The sequence below is a fragment of the Trachurus japonicus genome, chromosome 8, assembly GCF_045865225.1.
Source record: "Trachurus japonicus isolate A0001 chromosome 8, Traja_1.0".
Lineage (NCBI taxonomy): Eukaryota > Metazoa > Chordata > Actinopteri > Carangiformes > Carangidae > Trachurus > Trachurus japonicus.
Genome location: NC_140914.1, coordinates 14733277 through 14748395, shown reverse-complemented (window position 1 = coordinate 14748395; position 15119 = coordinate 14733277). Strand labels below are relative to the sequence as shown.

General features: G+C 39.0%; 3 protein-coding genes across 4 annotated transcripts; 2 read left to right on the top strand and 1 right to left on the bottom strand.

Moving 5' to 3' along the window:
* The first annotated feature begins 1030 nt into the window (after window positions 1-1030).
* LOC146982878 (Golgi apparatus membrane protein TVP23 homolog B) lies at window positions 1031-3802 on the top strand. The gene is made up of 7 exons (XM_085784139.1): window positions 1031-1102; window positions 1263-1330; window positions 1421-1565; window positions 1923-2012; window positions 2504-2629; window positions 2718-2846; window positions 2932-3802. Exons 1-7 carry the CDS (start codon window positions 1091-1093, stop codon window positions 2956-2958), a joined length of 597 nt encoding a protein of 198 aa, XP_085640265.1. The 5' UTR covers window positions 1031-1090; the 3' UTR covers window positions 2959-3802.
* Window positions 3803-4443: 641 nt separating this feature from the next.
* On the bottom strand, window positions 4444-7498 carry LOC146982877 (5-hydroxytryptamine receptor 3A-like). Of its 2 annotated transcripts, XM_085785405.1 has the most exons (9): window positions 7390-7465; window positions 7150-7292; window positions 6887-6931; window positions 6695-6801; window positions 5718-5887; window positions 5442-5557; window positions 5141-5351; window positions 4823-4975; window positions 4444-4700 (listed from the first exon to the last, which is right to left on the bottom strand). In XM_085785405.1, exons 1-9 carry the CDS (start codon window positions 7463-7465, stop codon window positions 4444-4446), a joined length of 1278 nt encoding a protein of 425 aa, XP_085641531.1. The 2 variants fall into 2 exon arrangements, with proteins under 2 accessions (XP_085641531.1, XP_085641530.1); XM_085785404.1 differs by having other exon boundaries at window positions 7150-7498.
* Window positions 7499-9820: 2322 nt separating this feature from the next.
* On the top strand, window positions 9821-15018 carry LOC146982876 (inward rectifier potassium channel 16-like). Its single transcript, XM_085784138.1, has 2 exons — window positions 9821-10159; window positions 13348-15018. The coding sequence occupies exon 2, from the start codon at window positions 13374-13376 to the stop codon at window positions 14529-14531; it is 1158 nt and encodes a 385-aa protein (XP_085640264.1). The 5' UTR covers window positions 9821-10159; window positions 13348-13373; the 3' UTR covers window positions 14532-15018.
* The last annotated feature ends 101 nt before the right edge of the window (window positions 15019-15119 follow it).

Genomic DNA, 15119 nt, shown 5'->3' with positions numbered 1-15119 from the left:
TAGGCTACTATGATGTAGTTTCCATTTCCCTCTCTTTGAGAAGTAGCCTAGATAATGACTGATAATTATCATCACTGTGATGTCTCTCATAATGTTGTCTGTATATTGTGATGTCTTGCATAACCTGAGGGCTATTCAAGGTATTTATGTAAGGTGGGAAACCACCCCACAAAGAAACACTTTCATTGTGAAACTGATCTTGAACTTTTATGATGTGTGCAATAAATGAAGGCGAGCAATAAAATCAAATCAAATCAAAAATTGGATGAAAGGGAATGATTTATTGTTCCATCAATTATTATGATTTAAAGATGTGTATTTTAAAAGACCTGGTTTCTGCTTAAGTGGCTGAGATGTTGATGGTTATTAGATCTGCAAAATTAGTCACTTGATTGATTGGTTTATAGATTGAAAATTAGCCTAATCTAAAACCTAATTTCTAACAAATAAAGAATAAACTATTTCAGTATCCCATAGTTCTAGCCTATAGCCTTAGTCTTATATTGAAGTAAACAAAAAATATCTGTGTTTACTTTGAGTATGGCATTTTGAACATGCTCAACTGAAACTGGCATTTCACCCATAGACTGTAAAAAGAACTCTTATATACAGTCTATGCATTTCACACGATTTCACATAGTAGCTATAGCTACTACAGGATTTACAAGGAAACAAACTGATGGATAATTAAAGTAGCCTAGCTTATTTCTAGCAGCAGCCCTGATGATGAATACACGTCAACAACTAATCAAACCAATAAAAAAAATTAAATAAAATAAAACATTTCAACTAGGTCTATCTATGGCAAGAACTTCATTTTCATTTCATTTTAAATCACACATAATTAGATATTACCAGAGAATTTCTAATATTGTCAATAGACTGGCTCTGATATTACTACTACAGTCAAAGATATTCAATAAATGGATGGTGAATGGTTTATAAACCGTCTTTGCTACAGTCGCACGACATCTGCTTGGGCTTACCTTTGAGACAGGCAGCTTTACGGCCACGCCCACCTGGGGTCCTTCGCACAAGGTATTGTTTACTACCACGTCACCCGGAAGTTCCGTGAGGTGTTCATCTCAAAATGCGAACACAGGTAAATGGTCCCTAAATTAAATTTCGTGACAATGTAGAGACGGATAGTTGTTTGAATGATCGATATTGAAGAGATACACATTCACGACTTTATGAACTAAGCCGAGGGAACAGGACAGGTGTTTAAACGTGGTTAACGTTAACGTGCTAATGTTTTTCAGGAGTCTTACGACGCTCCTCTTTTCGGGGAAGATGACGAACACAACAGGCAGACAAAGTCTAAAATTAGGTGTGATGTGCTGCCACGTTTCCGCCTACAGTCAATTAAAAAATGTTTGTCTTAAACTTTGCAAAAATAAAACGACTATCTGTGTTTCAGGCAGCCACTGGTGTCGTTCTTCCACCTCTTCTTCCGAACAAGTGCCATCTTGGTTTACTTACTGTGCGACTTGCAAAGCGGTGGTTTTATCGGCTGCATGGTCACCATCATCCTCCTGCTGTCATGTGACTTCTGGACGGTCAAGGTGAGCAGCTCAGGTTAAGTTTTAGGCCTATATATCGAAATAAATGACATGACCTTTAGGTAACATACCCTGGCCTGCGCTTGTGTTGTCTCCTCCTGATCATTGACCAACTGTCTCATCTCCATCTATGTTTCCTGTATGAAAGCTGAACAAAGGCATCAAATCCTCACAATAAAGACACAATTGTAGCTATTTGTTGTTTTTATTTCTTCATTATTAGTTTAACTTAAATTAAAGTCTGTCTTGTTTTTTCCTCTCTTTATTTTCCTAGGATCATTTTGCATCTAGGCAAAATTATATTCTGATGGTGATTTATACCAGGTTTTGATTCACGGATTTGCTTTTGGTGTTGTTTAGAATGTGTCTGGCAGACTGCTGGTGGGCCTCCGGTGGTGGAATCAAGTGGATGAAGATGGAAAGAGCCACTGGGTGTTCGAGTCAAAGGAGGTAAGGAGACCCTTATGATGTACATCCAAAAATACCTCGCTGGTATTATCACAGAGCTCTTTTCACTTCGAGATAAAAGGTTTCTCACGTGTGAGACATGCATCTGGAAAAACAAGTAAACTAAACAGCTTCATCATGTTTCTTTCTCCTTTTTTAAAAACAATTAATCATGACCTTGAAAGCAAACCACCCTGTTCCTCTGTAAAGTAGGCTAATAGCATTCTCAGTACATGGAGGGACATTTAAAGTAACACAGAGCCGACTGTATCTCATGTGTGCAATTTGTGGACAATATGGTACATGCATCTATAATTTCAAATACTGACTGCACTGTGCAGTGGTGTAAGCACTATTGTGCGTTTTTGTTCAGCATTCTTACCCTGTAATTTAGCTGCATGACCCTTTTAGACAGTTGGAGATAGGGTAACATAAAACAACAGCTTTGTTCTCTCTTGGAACTATCATGTACCTTGTTTACTTTTTGTTCACAGAGACACGGTCCGAACACAACATCCAGCGCCGAGTCACGGATCTTCTGGCTTGGACTTATCGTGTGCCCCATCTTCTGGATCATCTTTGTGTTCAGCACCCTCATCTCTTTCAGGATTAAATGGCTGGTCAGTTCTAAATATACGTGTGTGTTTGTTTATTTTTTATAACTGTCCATTCACCTATTATGTCCTGTTTGTGATTTTGCCCCAACAGGCTGTTGTAATAATGGGCTTGGTTTTACAATGGGCCAACTTATATGGCTATGTGAGATGCAAGGTGGGTGGAAAGTCTGACCTGGGAAGCATAGCAAAGAACTACCTCGGCGCCCAGATCTTTAAACAGGTATTTCAATTGCAATGATAATCCCCTTCTTCCATTATTTTCAAAATGGGTTGTTAGTTGAATATTGTTTTATCTTTTATCAAAGGCAATGAAGAAAACACTGGGACCTTGACATCAACGAGTGAGAAGTGGAAAAAGCATCTGCATTGAGATGGAGAACAATACGGGGTCGATACATCGTATTTGCTGGACTCTTGTTGGGGGCTGGTCTTTTCTGAGGGTGTAGGGGTTTTGTATGTTTCCCTCTGAATTCACTGATTGGCGAATTCAAGAGTTGGTGCCAAAGCTTTCTACAAATTGAAACAAAATAAATAGTAGTTTATGAGATGAAATTAAATACATTTATTTTGATGCATGCATCAGTGCATAGTTTGTGGAGAGGAATATTTCTTTATTTATTTAATAAATCATATTGAGTCAAATATCTATTTTGCAAGCAAGACCAGAGAATAAATTATATACACAAGATCACATCATGAATCAGAGCAACCAACACACATGCGCACACAAGACCACAGTCTTACACTTCACTCCAATATTACAGTAAGTAAGAAGGGGATGTCAGCATACACAATCCCTGAATTATAAAGCATAAAAACTTGTGTCAAATGTATGAGATGTGCCTTTTGAGCTTATTGTGACAGCTGATTCCATCTAGGTTGTGGTTTGTATAGAGTACTGTTTGAATGTTTTTGTGTGTATTTTATGCAAACTCTATATTGTAAATGGGGGTAAAAAAGGTGTAGTTTGTTATAATTGATGTTGTACCTTCTAGGTTGGGATAAGTATAATTGGGACACGTTTTGTACTACTAAGTGCTTATTTGCCCAGCAGGACTCTTTGAGAAATTGTCTTGAACAATAAAGTTTTATCATAATTTTTGAAATGCAAATCTCAATAATGGCTCATTGTGAGGAATATATTTTAGCAGATATGAATTAAAACACTAAAACATGGTGGAGTTCCGATGATTTTATTAGGATTTAATAATCATCATAATTTCAGCAATAACTACCCTTCTGATTATCTAACATAGCCTTCACCGGTAGCAATATTTGTTGATTTGAGCTGCCATTTGTTGGATTTATTATCATTTGTAATTAGATTAGGGTTATATTATTACATTTGAAAGTGAATTCTCTTGTCATTAGCTGCCTTGTTTTTATGTCAGGCACAAAAATTGAGAAGTTGATAATTCACCAGTCAACCGTCTGTCTGCAGTGGAAGCTTCAACCACAAGGTGGCAACAAAGGAACATAAATGTTGAGATCCAACAACCTCCTTTATATCTTACAATTGGATTTGATATATTATACTGGACATGGTTTTGCTATATGTGCCAGTGTCCCAGTATTATGCAATAATTTAAGATGCTGTATACATTGTGATTCAGACAAATCACAAATACATTATCACACATTTGTATTACACATACAAGGACAAATCAGCATCACAGTATCAGACAAATAAGTGAAAGAAAGATAAAGTATGTATGTAATAAATATGGTATGTTAAAGGTTTGCTGAGTGCATCAGTCTTATTGCATTTGAATGTTTTGTTTTTTTTCCCACATTGATCACAGAGTTAATCAGTTGTTTTAGTACCAGAAATCAAAATGGTTAACTTGACACTTGTGCTTTACCATCACTGAGGTCATGGCACAAAAATACAGAGTACCCAAAATGAAATAGATCCAGAAAAAGATTTTGTCCAATGTGTTGGCAAAGTTCATATATCTCTCACAGTCCGTGCTATTGGCCTCCATGCCTTCGAGGAAGTTAACCACCTTTCTGAGCATCTCTTTGTCCTCATCTGAACCATTCAGCTTGATGACAGTTATGTCAGGTTTTTCTTCTGCAGGGATTGAAGTATAGAAAGACAAGAGTGAAGAGAGAGTGAGTGTCTAAGAGCACATTTCTCTATCAAAATCAAAAATGCTACTCGTATGTAATTTTCAATAGTCAATTCTTCCTCACCCTCATCTTCTTTCTCCTTATTTCCTGTCTTTTTTGGCGCCGACCGTTTGGACCAGAGGCAGGTAATGAGGCCATCTTTCGCCACTCGTGTCAGAATCAAGGACACCAGCATGCTCAACACCAAGAGCACCAGACAAACACAGAAGTGGATTCCTGCAGCAGAGATGTTTAAATAACTCAAAGTCAAGCTGTGATGTTGTTCATAATTATATTTTGATGGTGTATTGTGAATTTATATGTGTGTGTGTGTGTGTGTGTGTGTGTGTGTGTGTGTGTGTGTGTGTGTGTGTGTGTGTGTGTGTTTCTGGGGTGACTGACGGATGATGGGGCTGCACTGGCTGTCTCCAGGGAGCTGTTCATTGAGGATGATGAGAAACATGGTGAAGCTGAGCACGAGGGTAACCTTGAAAGAGTTACGTTCACCGCCTCCCAGTGGCAGGGCGCAGCTGCCCACATCGGCTAAGACGATCAGTATACTGGGCAACAGCAATGTGATGAAGGGATTGACTTGTCTGATGCTCAGTGACACCTGAGGAGGATGGTGGGTGGTTAAAAAATGAAAATTATATTGAATCATTAAGTAGAAACGATTGAGTATTCCTCAGGTTTATGAACCTACCAGGATGTAATTGCGATCATCTCTTTGTTGCTGGTATTCCACATAGTCAGTTTGCCAGTCTCCGTGGCTACTGTCAGCCATCTTCAAGGTACCTAATACCATATTTGTTCCACATCCTGAATGAAATGACATCCTTTTTTTAACATTTTCTTTTGCATAATTGGAGAGGCAGGAAATAAATAACTAATACCGGGGGAAATTTGATAAATGAACTGATGATGTGAGGGAAGAGCAGAGGATCATGTGGTATTTTTGTAAGTGATGTGCTGAGCTCACCGCCATCAGACCAGGTCTGGATTGCGACAGGACAATTATCAGCGGCGAAGGGATAGTTAAACAGATTGACCTCACAGTTCACCTCAGCCTTTATGATCACCGTGTGTTTCACTGTGCCGTTGTTGTACACCAGCAGATCATGGGAGCTGTGCTGCATGGTTGTCTGTATCCTAAACGCAATAGGAAGCAGCAGATGTTTCAGATCAACTTGTCCATGAGGCAGGGCCGTTGCTAGGAATTCTGGGCGCCCTTAAAGAATACTAAAGTGGGCCCCTCCCCCTAACTTTTCCAGTTTTTTTTTCTTAGACTACGTATGTATTATCATTTATTATTTAGCCTACTTTGTTTTGATGCTAATGCAGCATTAAACTGCAAAAACTCAAGTATCTTACCAAGAATATTTGTCTTATTTCTAGTCAAAATGTAATTTCTAGTCAAAACAAATATCATTATACTTAAAATAAGACACAAAATATTAAAAGTAGCCTGTTTTTAGACACTTTTTACTCCTTTCAAACATATTTTCACTTGGAATAAGTAGAAAAAAATCTGATAATGGAACAAGTTTTTCTTCCTTATTACAAGCACAAAAAACATGTTTTCACTGGCAGATTTTTCTACTTATTTCAAGTGAAAATTTGTTTGAAATAAGTGAAAATGATCTAAAAACAAGTTAATTTTTAGGTTATGAGTCTTATTTTAAGTGGAAAGAGATTAGTTTTGACTAGAAATGAGACATTTGGACAAGAAATAAGACAAATATTCTTGGAAACATGTTGAGTTTGTACAGTGTACTATGAGTATTAGTCAGGGTCTTATGCAGAATAAATCAGTCATACAAAGATTAGACTACTGGGGTTTTTTATGGGCCCCACTGGGTGCTGGGCCCCTAGAATTATCATCACCTTTCTCCCCTATACAACGGCCCTGCCATGAGGTGAATTAGTGATAGCAGGTGGAAGCTTGAACTTACTCACCCATTTGTCACACGGATCTCTGGGGTCCAGACTTTGGATACTGGCAGGGCTACTGCATCGTATTCGTAAACTGATGTGTTCCATTTCAGCTCAGGATCTCTCCATACCTGTGACATGAAATCAAAAAAAAAAATGTGATTAGAAGACTATATCTGTTTGTTTTTGTTCACTTGAAAATATGTTGACACTTACAAGTGTTGCTTGCAGGCGACTGATCAGGCGGAGATTCTTTGTGTCCTATTAGAATAAAGATGATGCATTTTCATCAGGTCAAAATATACTTTCAACATAGTCAGCAGAGGTACTTTAACAGGTGAAATTACAGAATGAAATGATTTTAAATAATAGATCACTGTCTAATTAGTTATGTCTAATTTTTGTAAATTATTGTAAATGAACAAAACAAAACAAAACAAAACAGGGAAATCTCAAAAATATTATAAAAAAATACTTACAACTGACAGAGTTTGGTACTCCATGAAAGGCACATGTATCATGTGGGTGCAGTTTTCATACTGTGGCTGAGATGAGAAATTTTTACCAATCAACATTTCAGCCAGACATCTGCGACTTGTGCAGGCTTGAACATGTTCACATCCTAAAATCAAAGACAAATGTGAACCAATGGTTAAATAAATCTCCAAGTATTTGTCACATCTTTGAATAATGTTTTGTAAAATGTAAGTTACACTTACCAGCCGTTAGCAAACCCAGTAAGAAGAAAGCCTTCCACAGACTGTGGATAAGAGCTCTGAATGTCCCTGAAAGCATCACTGCACTGAATCAGTTTACCATAGAATTCATGTATGACTAGTAACTGCAGGTTTCCAGCTAGTCTGACTTCTCTCTCTTCAGATTCCAGCTGGGCATGACTCTTAAATAGGCCTGAGAATGTGACGATTAACCACATACTCACGACACCCATCAGTGTACCAGGACAATGTGGATAGACCACGATATTGCATAAGAATCCCTTTGTATGATTAATTACACTGAGCTCAGCATTATCCCTCAGTGTGCAAACAGTCAGGACAATAGTGCAATTACTCCCACTGTCTGTTTACCTGCTGGTGGACACAGGTAGCTCCAGCTGCTATTTGTCATTATAGCTGGCTGTGGTGCTCTGCGTTACAATGGGACTGTGGCTGTCATTACAGGAGAGTGCGATGAAGCAGACAATAGTGGAGACATGAGTTTACCTCAACTAAGAGGCAGCCCTCCCAGTTATGCGTGCAGGACAAAGAGTCCAGACTGGTCTCAGTGCATCTGAGGGATAGCGTGTGTTCTCACAGAATGAGCCATTAAAAAAGCATGGACAGCTGGGCGAGCCGATTATTTCAGGTTTTGTTGTTTTTTCATGAACAATTTCACACAAATGTTACGTGATACTACCTGCACTGTCAAAGTGTGGGGACGATGAGTCAAAATGATATCATAATTTAATTATTAATACATTATAACTGGACACACAGCAGAGGGATATGTGCATTGAATACACATAAAAACACAAGACAACCAAGACCAAAAGATAGAGGACACTAAGTTAATAATTAAGATCAATTAAAAACATGAGTAGACAGTAAGTCAAAACAACATTCACCTTTTCTATGCTGATTTTGTAAGTTTGCCCCCCAGAAAGAAATGGACGGTCTATAGTTTTTATAGTAAGTTTGTTTTAACAGAGATAGACATATATAGACAATATATCAACAAAAAAATCCAGAAATAATATCATCATATAGCTAAAGGTTGTGAAAAGTGAAATAAGTGAAATCAGCAGGGGATCACATACTTATTTTCTCCACTGTATACACACTGCTGCCCATAGAGTTGGAATAATTTTATTTTCCGACACATTCCTCTTTTTATTCCCATTATAAAAGTTGAATGTGCAATTTTCACAGGAAGAGATTGGTCAATAAAGGTTTGAGAAGATATACACTTTATCTATCAAGAATAAATCACATTGTCACAATCATGTCATGGGAAAACGTAAAAAGATATGTAATTGCAACTTTATGGGCAACTGTGTGTTCATGTAGTAGGAAAAAAAGGGATAACAAAGAAGCAGGTTGGTACATTATCTGAACTTTTGGCATCGTTTCGAACTGTGACTAATTATCAGTCACCACCACTGAGGTTATCGCCCTCAGGCCTCTGATTTGACTGGAAAATGGCTGTTTTACTGTTTCATGAGATTTCCACACAGCTCACAGCCTGTCCTCATTTTTTTCTCTATTAACACTGCAGTGGCGGAGTCACATTCACTTTGTCTCTGGCTGTTTTCTAACGCCTGCCTCTACCACCACCCCTCAGCATAGCCCTGGCAACACAGCCAAGTCCTCACTTTAAACTGCATAACCCCGAACATGCACCCACACAGTCACAGTCTGACATTCAGAGTTGTAACATATTATTGCTGTTTTGCTGTTGTTTGTCTGCTGATAGCACAGGTTTATTGTGCAGACTTTTTTTTCCCTACCTAACTACTTAAATGACCTAATAAAAGTTTCCTGTTATATTGCTCTTGCACTTGTTCCTCTGGCCAGACACAAATCTCCTGCCATGTCTTTTGTTGTATGTTGTTATCGGTTGCTTTAAACACTTACATCAGTCAGTCTAACTTTCACAGTCGCGTATTATTATATTTTGTAGCAAAGAAAGCAATACTATTTCCTGTCTGTCTGTGTTTTCACTTATTCATTATATAGCTGTTGCCTGTAAATGACTGATGAACTGTTCTTTGCAGGTTATCTCTCGGAGGAATGTGTCTTATCTCTTTCTTCACATATCATCTGGAAAAAAAACAAAACAATGCACATTGAATCAGGTGGTTTCAAAGAAGTGAGGTGTCATGTTCTATTTTTGAAAGCACAACAAGGTTGTGTTGGTGTTGTTGACCTCTTTCTAACAGCTTTGAATGCTCTTATGGCTGTAATAAATGTGGTTACAAAGTTAGAGTGTTCCTGCGGTTCAGCTGTGATCTTCCTTGTCTTATCAGAATCAAATTGAGGACAATTTAGACAAAGAAAATCCTTGTGCAGGTGACAGCGTCTCCACCTGGTGGAGCAATGGTTAACTTTCTGTCTAATGAATTATAGAAATCCAAAGAGAAATGACTCAAACATGCATAACCTGTCAATTGGCAAAATGTCTTTGCCTCCGTCAACTTGAGGAGAGCTGTTTGACTTGCACAATTTATATTTCACCTGGAACAAGTGGTCATAGGACGTGGTGTTTTTGTCCTGGGGAACCTTTAAAATATTCCATAGGTCATAAATTCTTCCAGATCGTCCAATAGGGTTTCAGAGGGAAATGATTGCAGGGATATCAGAGAGAAATGAGACTTTGCCTCAGGACCAGGCTGACCCCCAGCACTCTGCAGCCAACTGAACTTAGAGGTGACTTCAACCGACAACGCAGAACTGATGTGACACCTGCTGTCCTCTGATTTCTTCTCCACAGGTAAGTTCAGTATGTGATCTTGAGTTATTCAGGGTTTATTCAGAGGTTCTTACAAGAATACCTACAAGAAATGAATGTCCACTTTCTATTATTAAGAGAGATCAACAACTACTACTACTACAAAAAAGTAGCACATGACGATAACTTTTGACACCATGTTTATTCAGTCTTTGCCAATACATGATAATAATAAGTGGTCAAAGATTATATTTTTAGGGACAAATTATATCTTTCTTACTGTATTTGAGGGAAATGCATATAGTAGGAATAGCAAAAACATCACGTTTCAGTGTTTCAGCTGCTTTAGGTGGAAGGAAAAAAGAAAATAAAACATTATATAAAAAAAACAGCAGGGACAATGTACAATGTAATTCTTGGAACTAAAAGATAACAGAAGAAATTCAAAGGCTAACATGAAGTCATTCTCTGGGAATAATGAGACGAGGCTCAAGCCTTTTTGTCCAGTGTGCTTCTACATGTCAGTAGCTTTTAATGGACTCACAGACACAGCGCCTAACAGTCAATGAAAAAGTGAAGGAAAAGTGATAAGTAACCAATATGAAACAATGCAAATGAAAAGTAAAAGAAAGTAAAAAGTTATCATGAATAAAAAATAAGGCCCTACCTTATGTTTATGTCTCAGTATTTTTCCTCCTGCGATATCAATGCTGGTGGGTGCACCGTGACCTTTTTCCCAGACCTGATTGTCCTGTAGCCTGTTGTTGTCCTTGTCTGTGGATTCAGAGGCATATCAGCCTGCGACAGTCTTAAACTTATTGCACTGCAGCTCATGAGTGAAGTATTCACCTACTTGTAAATGCTCGACAACTTGGTAACTTTTTATTTTTCTGTTATGCATTTTTCTCTTTGAATCTATCAAATGCTATTAGCGCTTGCCAAATCATTATTGTAGAATAATAGTAAGTGTAAAAAACAAACAGGAATTGCACTTTACACTTGTTTTTTTGTGTGTCTCTTATGTTGAGCATAAAAATGCAGTCAAACAGGGTGTTAGTTAATTTTTTGGAGCAGTGTCATGCGTGACAGTGCATATTTTCTTATATTTGCATTTAATTTCAGACTGTTTTTGTTTACTTATGTAGTCAGTTACTGTTCACCCACCAAGAGGATCCCATTCAAGCTAGAGTAAAATCCCCTTTGGATTGACATTCATCTGACTGACAGGAACAAGAGTGCACTATTGCACAGTTTACAGTCACCAACAATTAAAGTGTGGGGTGTAAAACCAGAACTGCGATAAACATCAACTATGTGCTCTCATGTAACTCAATTAAGCAATAAAAATCTGAAATACAAGTCTGACTTCCTTCTGGTGAAGACGGACATTGCTTTGAAGAAACAGTGATTGATTACTAAGTACAATTACACAGGTTTCTACAGTGAAACATAAAGCTGATAACAAACCTTTCATCAGTGACTCATGTCAGATTAGTGATGTGCCAAATAAGAAAATTATCTTTTAAAAAGTTCTTACTTTGGTGTATTTTATGTTTTCTTGAAAAGAAGGTGGTGTGGTTAAAGTTTGACATTTGCCGTAACACTGGGAGTGAAAGCTGTTAGAGGTGGTTGGAGGCTAATAATTTACCCTCATGAGCACAAAAATAGATTAATAACTGCACCAAACTGAGGTTGGAGGTTTTGCTTAATTAACCGAGACACACTTTCAAAGGACTTGTGGAGTAAACATTGATTACACAAACACCTTCATAGATCATTTTACCTTACAGCTGCTTGAGGTAAAACTTATAGAACTTAGAAACTCAATTTGATTATAGGGGCTGTTGTTGAAAATGCTGCTGTATATTTGTTTGTTTCCCTGCCATTGTTCTGGGTCACATCTGGAAGCATCCAGACTTTGCCAAAACTCAAAACAAAAGAGATAAGCCAAACTGATTAAAAAAAAGAGGCTCTTCCCCCGGAGAAAATAGATCCCTTGACCCAAAACTGGGATTAATCTTGTCAGATTGTTGTGACTAAATATGTATTGTCATGGGCTGAGATCAATACCTGAAGGAGACAGATATAGCGTGACAGGTGAAAACAGAACATACAGAGTTCAGAAAGTTTAGAAATACTTCATAACTTGTGCCCAAAGGGTCACAACACAGAAATCTTTTGTTTGAATCCCAAATAAACATATGGACCAGTGATTAAAATGAATTTTGATAACATTGCTCTGTATTCAGCAAACAATAAAAACAAAATAAAGACTGTAGATGTAGTTTTCTGAAATCTGACTGTGGATAAATTTGTTTAAAAAAAAGAAAAGATAGTTAAGTGTTGTCATGTTGAAATAGTAGATGCATCAACTGCCATTCACTGTCTTCCAAAAGGTCACATAGATCACAAGGTTTTTAACTGGGTAGGGACAACAGTTCACCTCTGGCTCCGATGAAAATGGTAAAACAGATGAACAAAGATATTTACTGAAAAAAGGAGAAAAATAGTTAAAGAAAAATACAAAAAAAAAAAAAAATGAAACCAATGCATCTGTCAAAAATAACTGTCTTTGCCACCTGCAGGCTGAATCAGCCACCTCTTACTGTGTCCTATTGCCCTAACTACCAAATGAACTAATCTGTTGAATGTTACATATCATGCTCTTTTTATGGTGTTTTTAATTATGGACTTTGTCTTTTTTATTTCCATAATTGCTCATGATTCCTACAAGGTGTGTGTGTGCATCTGTTTTCAAACTTCCACTTCCACCACTGTCTTATATAGCTCTTATTCAGTGTTGAAGAATTTTTATTCTAACAAGCAGAATGGGTGAAAAGACATTTGGTTATAATAGGGGGCATTAGAGTTTTAAAGAGAGCTTTTAGCACAACTGACTTGGATCGTGTCCAGACTGTAATGGAACTTCTGGTGAATAATCAACCATTAAGAAACTCGTTGCTCCGGCTGAACATTTTTCACAACCAGAGCCGGGCACTGCTAAAGGGCCCGAGGCGCACACTGACCTAGGCCGCTTGCTTCAAACATGAAGGGTTCAGCTTAACAAACAAAGTCTGCAAGCCTTTTACATTTCAGTCACATGTAATGAGGAAAACGCTGTCCCTCCTGTGCATGAATGAACTGTCACGTTATTCATTTTTGAAACTACAGCTGTCATCCTAATCGTGCTTTTTTTCCCCTCTTTCCATCCCGTCCCTGTCTGTCCGCAGAAGACTGAGATCTAGACCTGGACAAAATGAGCACAGAAAGCAGCGAACAGGTCGTCATTGATACCGGCTGTACCACCATCCACACTCTGGGTAGGCAGAACGGAAGTGAGGACAGGCGGCTCCGATACATGCAGAAAGATGGCAGGTTTCCTGTGGTTTTCCAGAAGGCCCCTGGAGAGTGGAGCCCGTACCTGATGGACATCTTCACCACTCTCGTAGAAATCCGTTGGAGGGTGATGTTCCTCACATTCTCCCTCTCTTACATTCTCTCTTGGCTCTTTTTCGGTCTCTGTTATTGGCTCATTGCACATGTGAATGGCGACACCTTAGACGTCGACAACGACACGCCCTGTGTGGCAAACGTGCGTGGCTTTACCGGGGCCTTCATGTACTCCATGGAAACCCAGGCGACCATTGGCTATGGCCACAGAGGGATGACTGAGAACTGCATCGGGGCCATTATTGTGGTAACAGTTCAATCGGTTTTTAGCTGCCTCCTCGACACCATTATCATTGGTATCGTTGTGGCTAAGATGGCATCTGCTCGTAAGAGAGCTCAGACTGTGGGTTTTAGCAACTGTGCAGTAGTGAATCTGCGCGACGGGGTGCTGTGTCTGTCGTGGCGTCTTGGGGACTTCAGGGGAAATCACATCCTGGATGGGGTCGCCAGGGCCCAGTTGGTCAGCTATGTTAAAAAACCACTGGGGTTTGTAGTAATGTCTTATCAGGACCTGGAAATCCAGAACCGGGACATTGTCCTCGCAACGCCAGTCACCCTCGTTCACAAGCTGGAGCCCGGCAGTCCCCTTTACAGCCTGGGCCCTGATGACCTGCTGGGGGCTGAATTTGAACTGGTGGTATCGTTCACCTACACCGGAGACTCCACGGGGATGCTCCACCAGACACGTACCTCGTACACCCCAGCAGACATCCGCTGGGGTCAGCGTTTCCAGGAGATGTTCAAAGTGGGCAAGAGGCACGACAAAGTGAACTACGCTCTGTTCAACGAGACCACGTGGGTGCAGGTGCCTCTGCTCAGTGCAGAGGAATATGCCAGAGAGAGACGTCCCGTAGAGGGCGGTGAGTCCCACCGTCCATCCTTACCATCAGTCAAGAGGAACGGTCACACCTCCCGGGCAAATCTTGACATCACTGAAGAGGTGCTGCACCAAACTTCCTTGTAGCTGAATCACAGAAATACTCCACAGTGCAGTGGACTGTTCTAATGAGGTTAGTTTATGCACTGCAAATGAACATAAGACATGCAAAGAGACAAATGTGCTGCAAAAGTTCAGAAAATAACCGCACACATCTGCACAAACTCACAACCAAATATAGAGGTGTTTTTTGGGGAACACAAAAAAGTGATGTACAAACTAAGGCTAAGCTGACAGTACATCTTTGCAATAATATCTGAATCATGTGATACTGATGTTATAGTGAACCAAACAACAACTTCTCTGAAGTTGTAGCACATTTGTGTCTTTGCATGTGTTTTCTTAAGTTGCAGTGTGTTGAGCTCTCAGGGCCACTGTATTAGTTGCTCTTGTAAATATATTTATATGTGACTTTAAAGTATTCATTACCTGGTATTTGTGAGATTCTTTATGCTTAGTGTGAATAATATGCATATCCACAGATGCAGGTCAAATAAAAGTCTCATTGTACATGTAAAAGTCTGTTATCTGAATCTGTTTTCCTTCTCATCATGAGTAACATTGACGCTGTATCATATTATGTGATGCCAGTGTGGCTCTACACTGCCACCACGT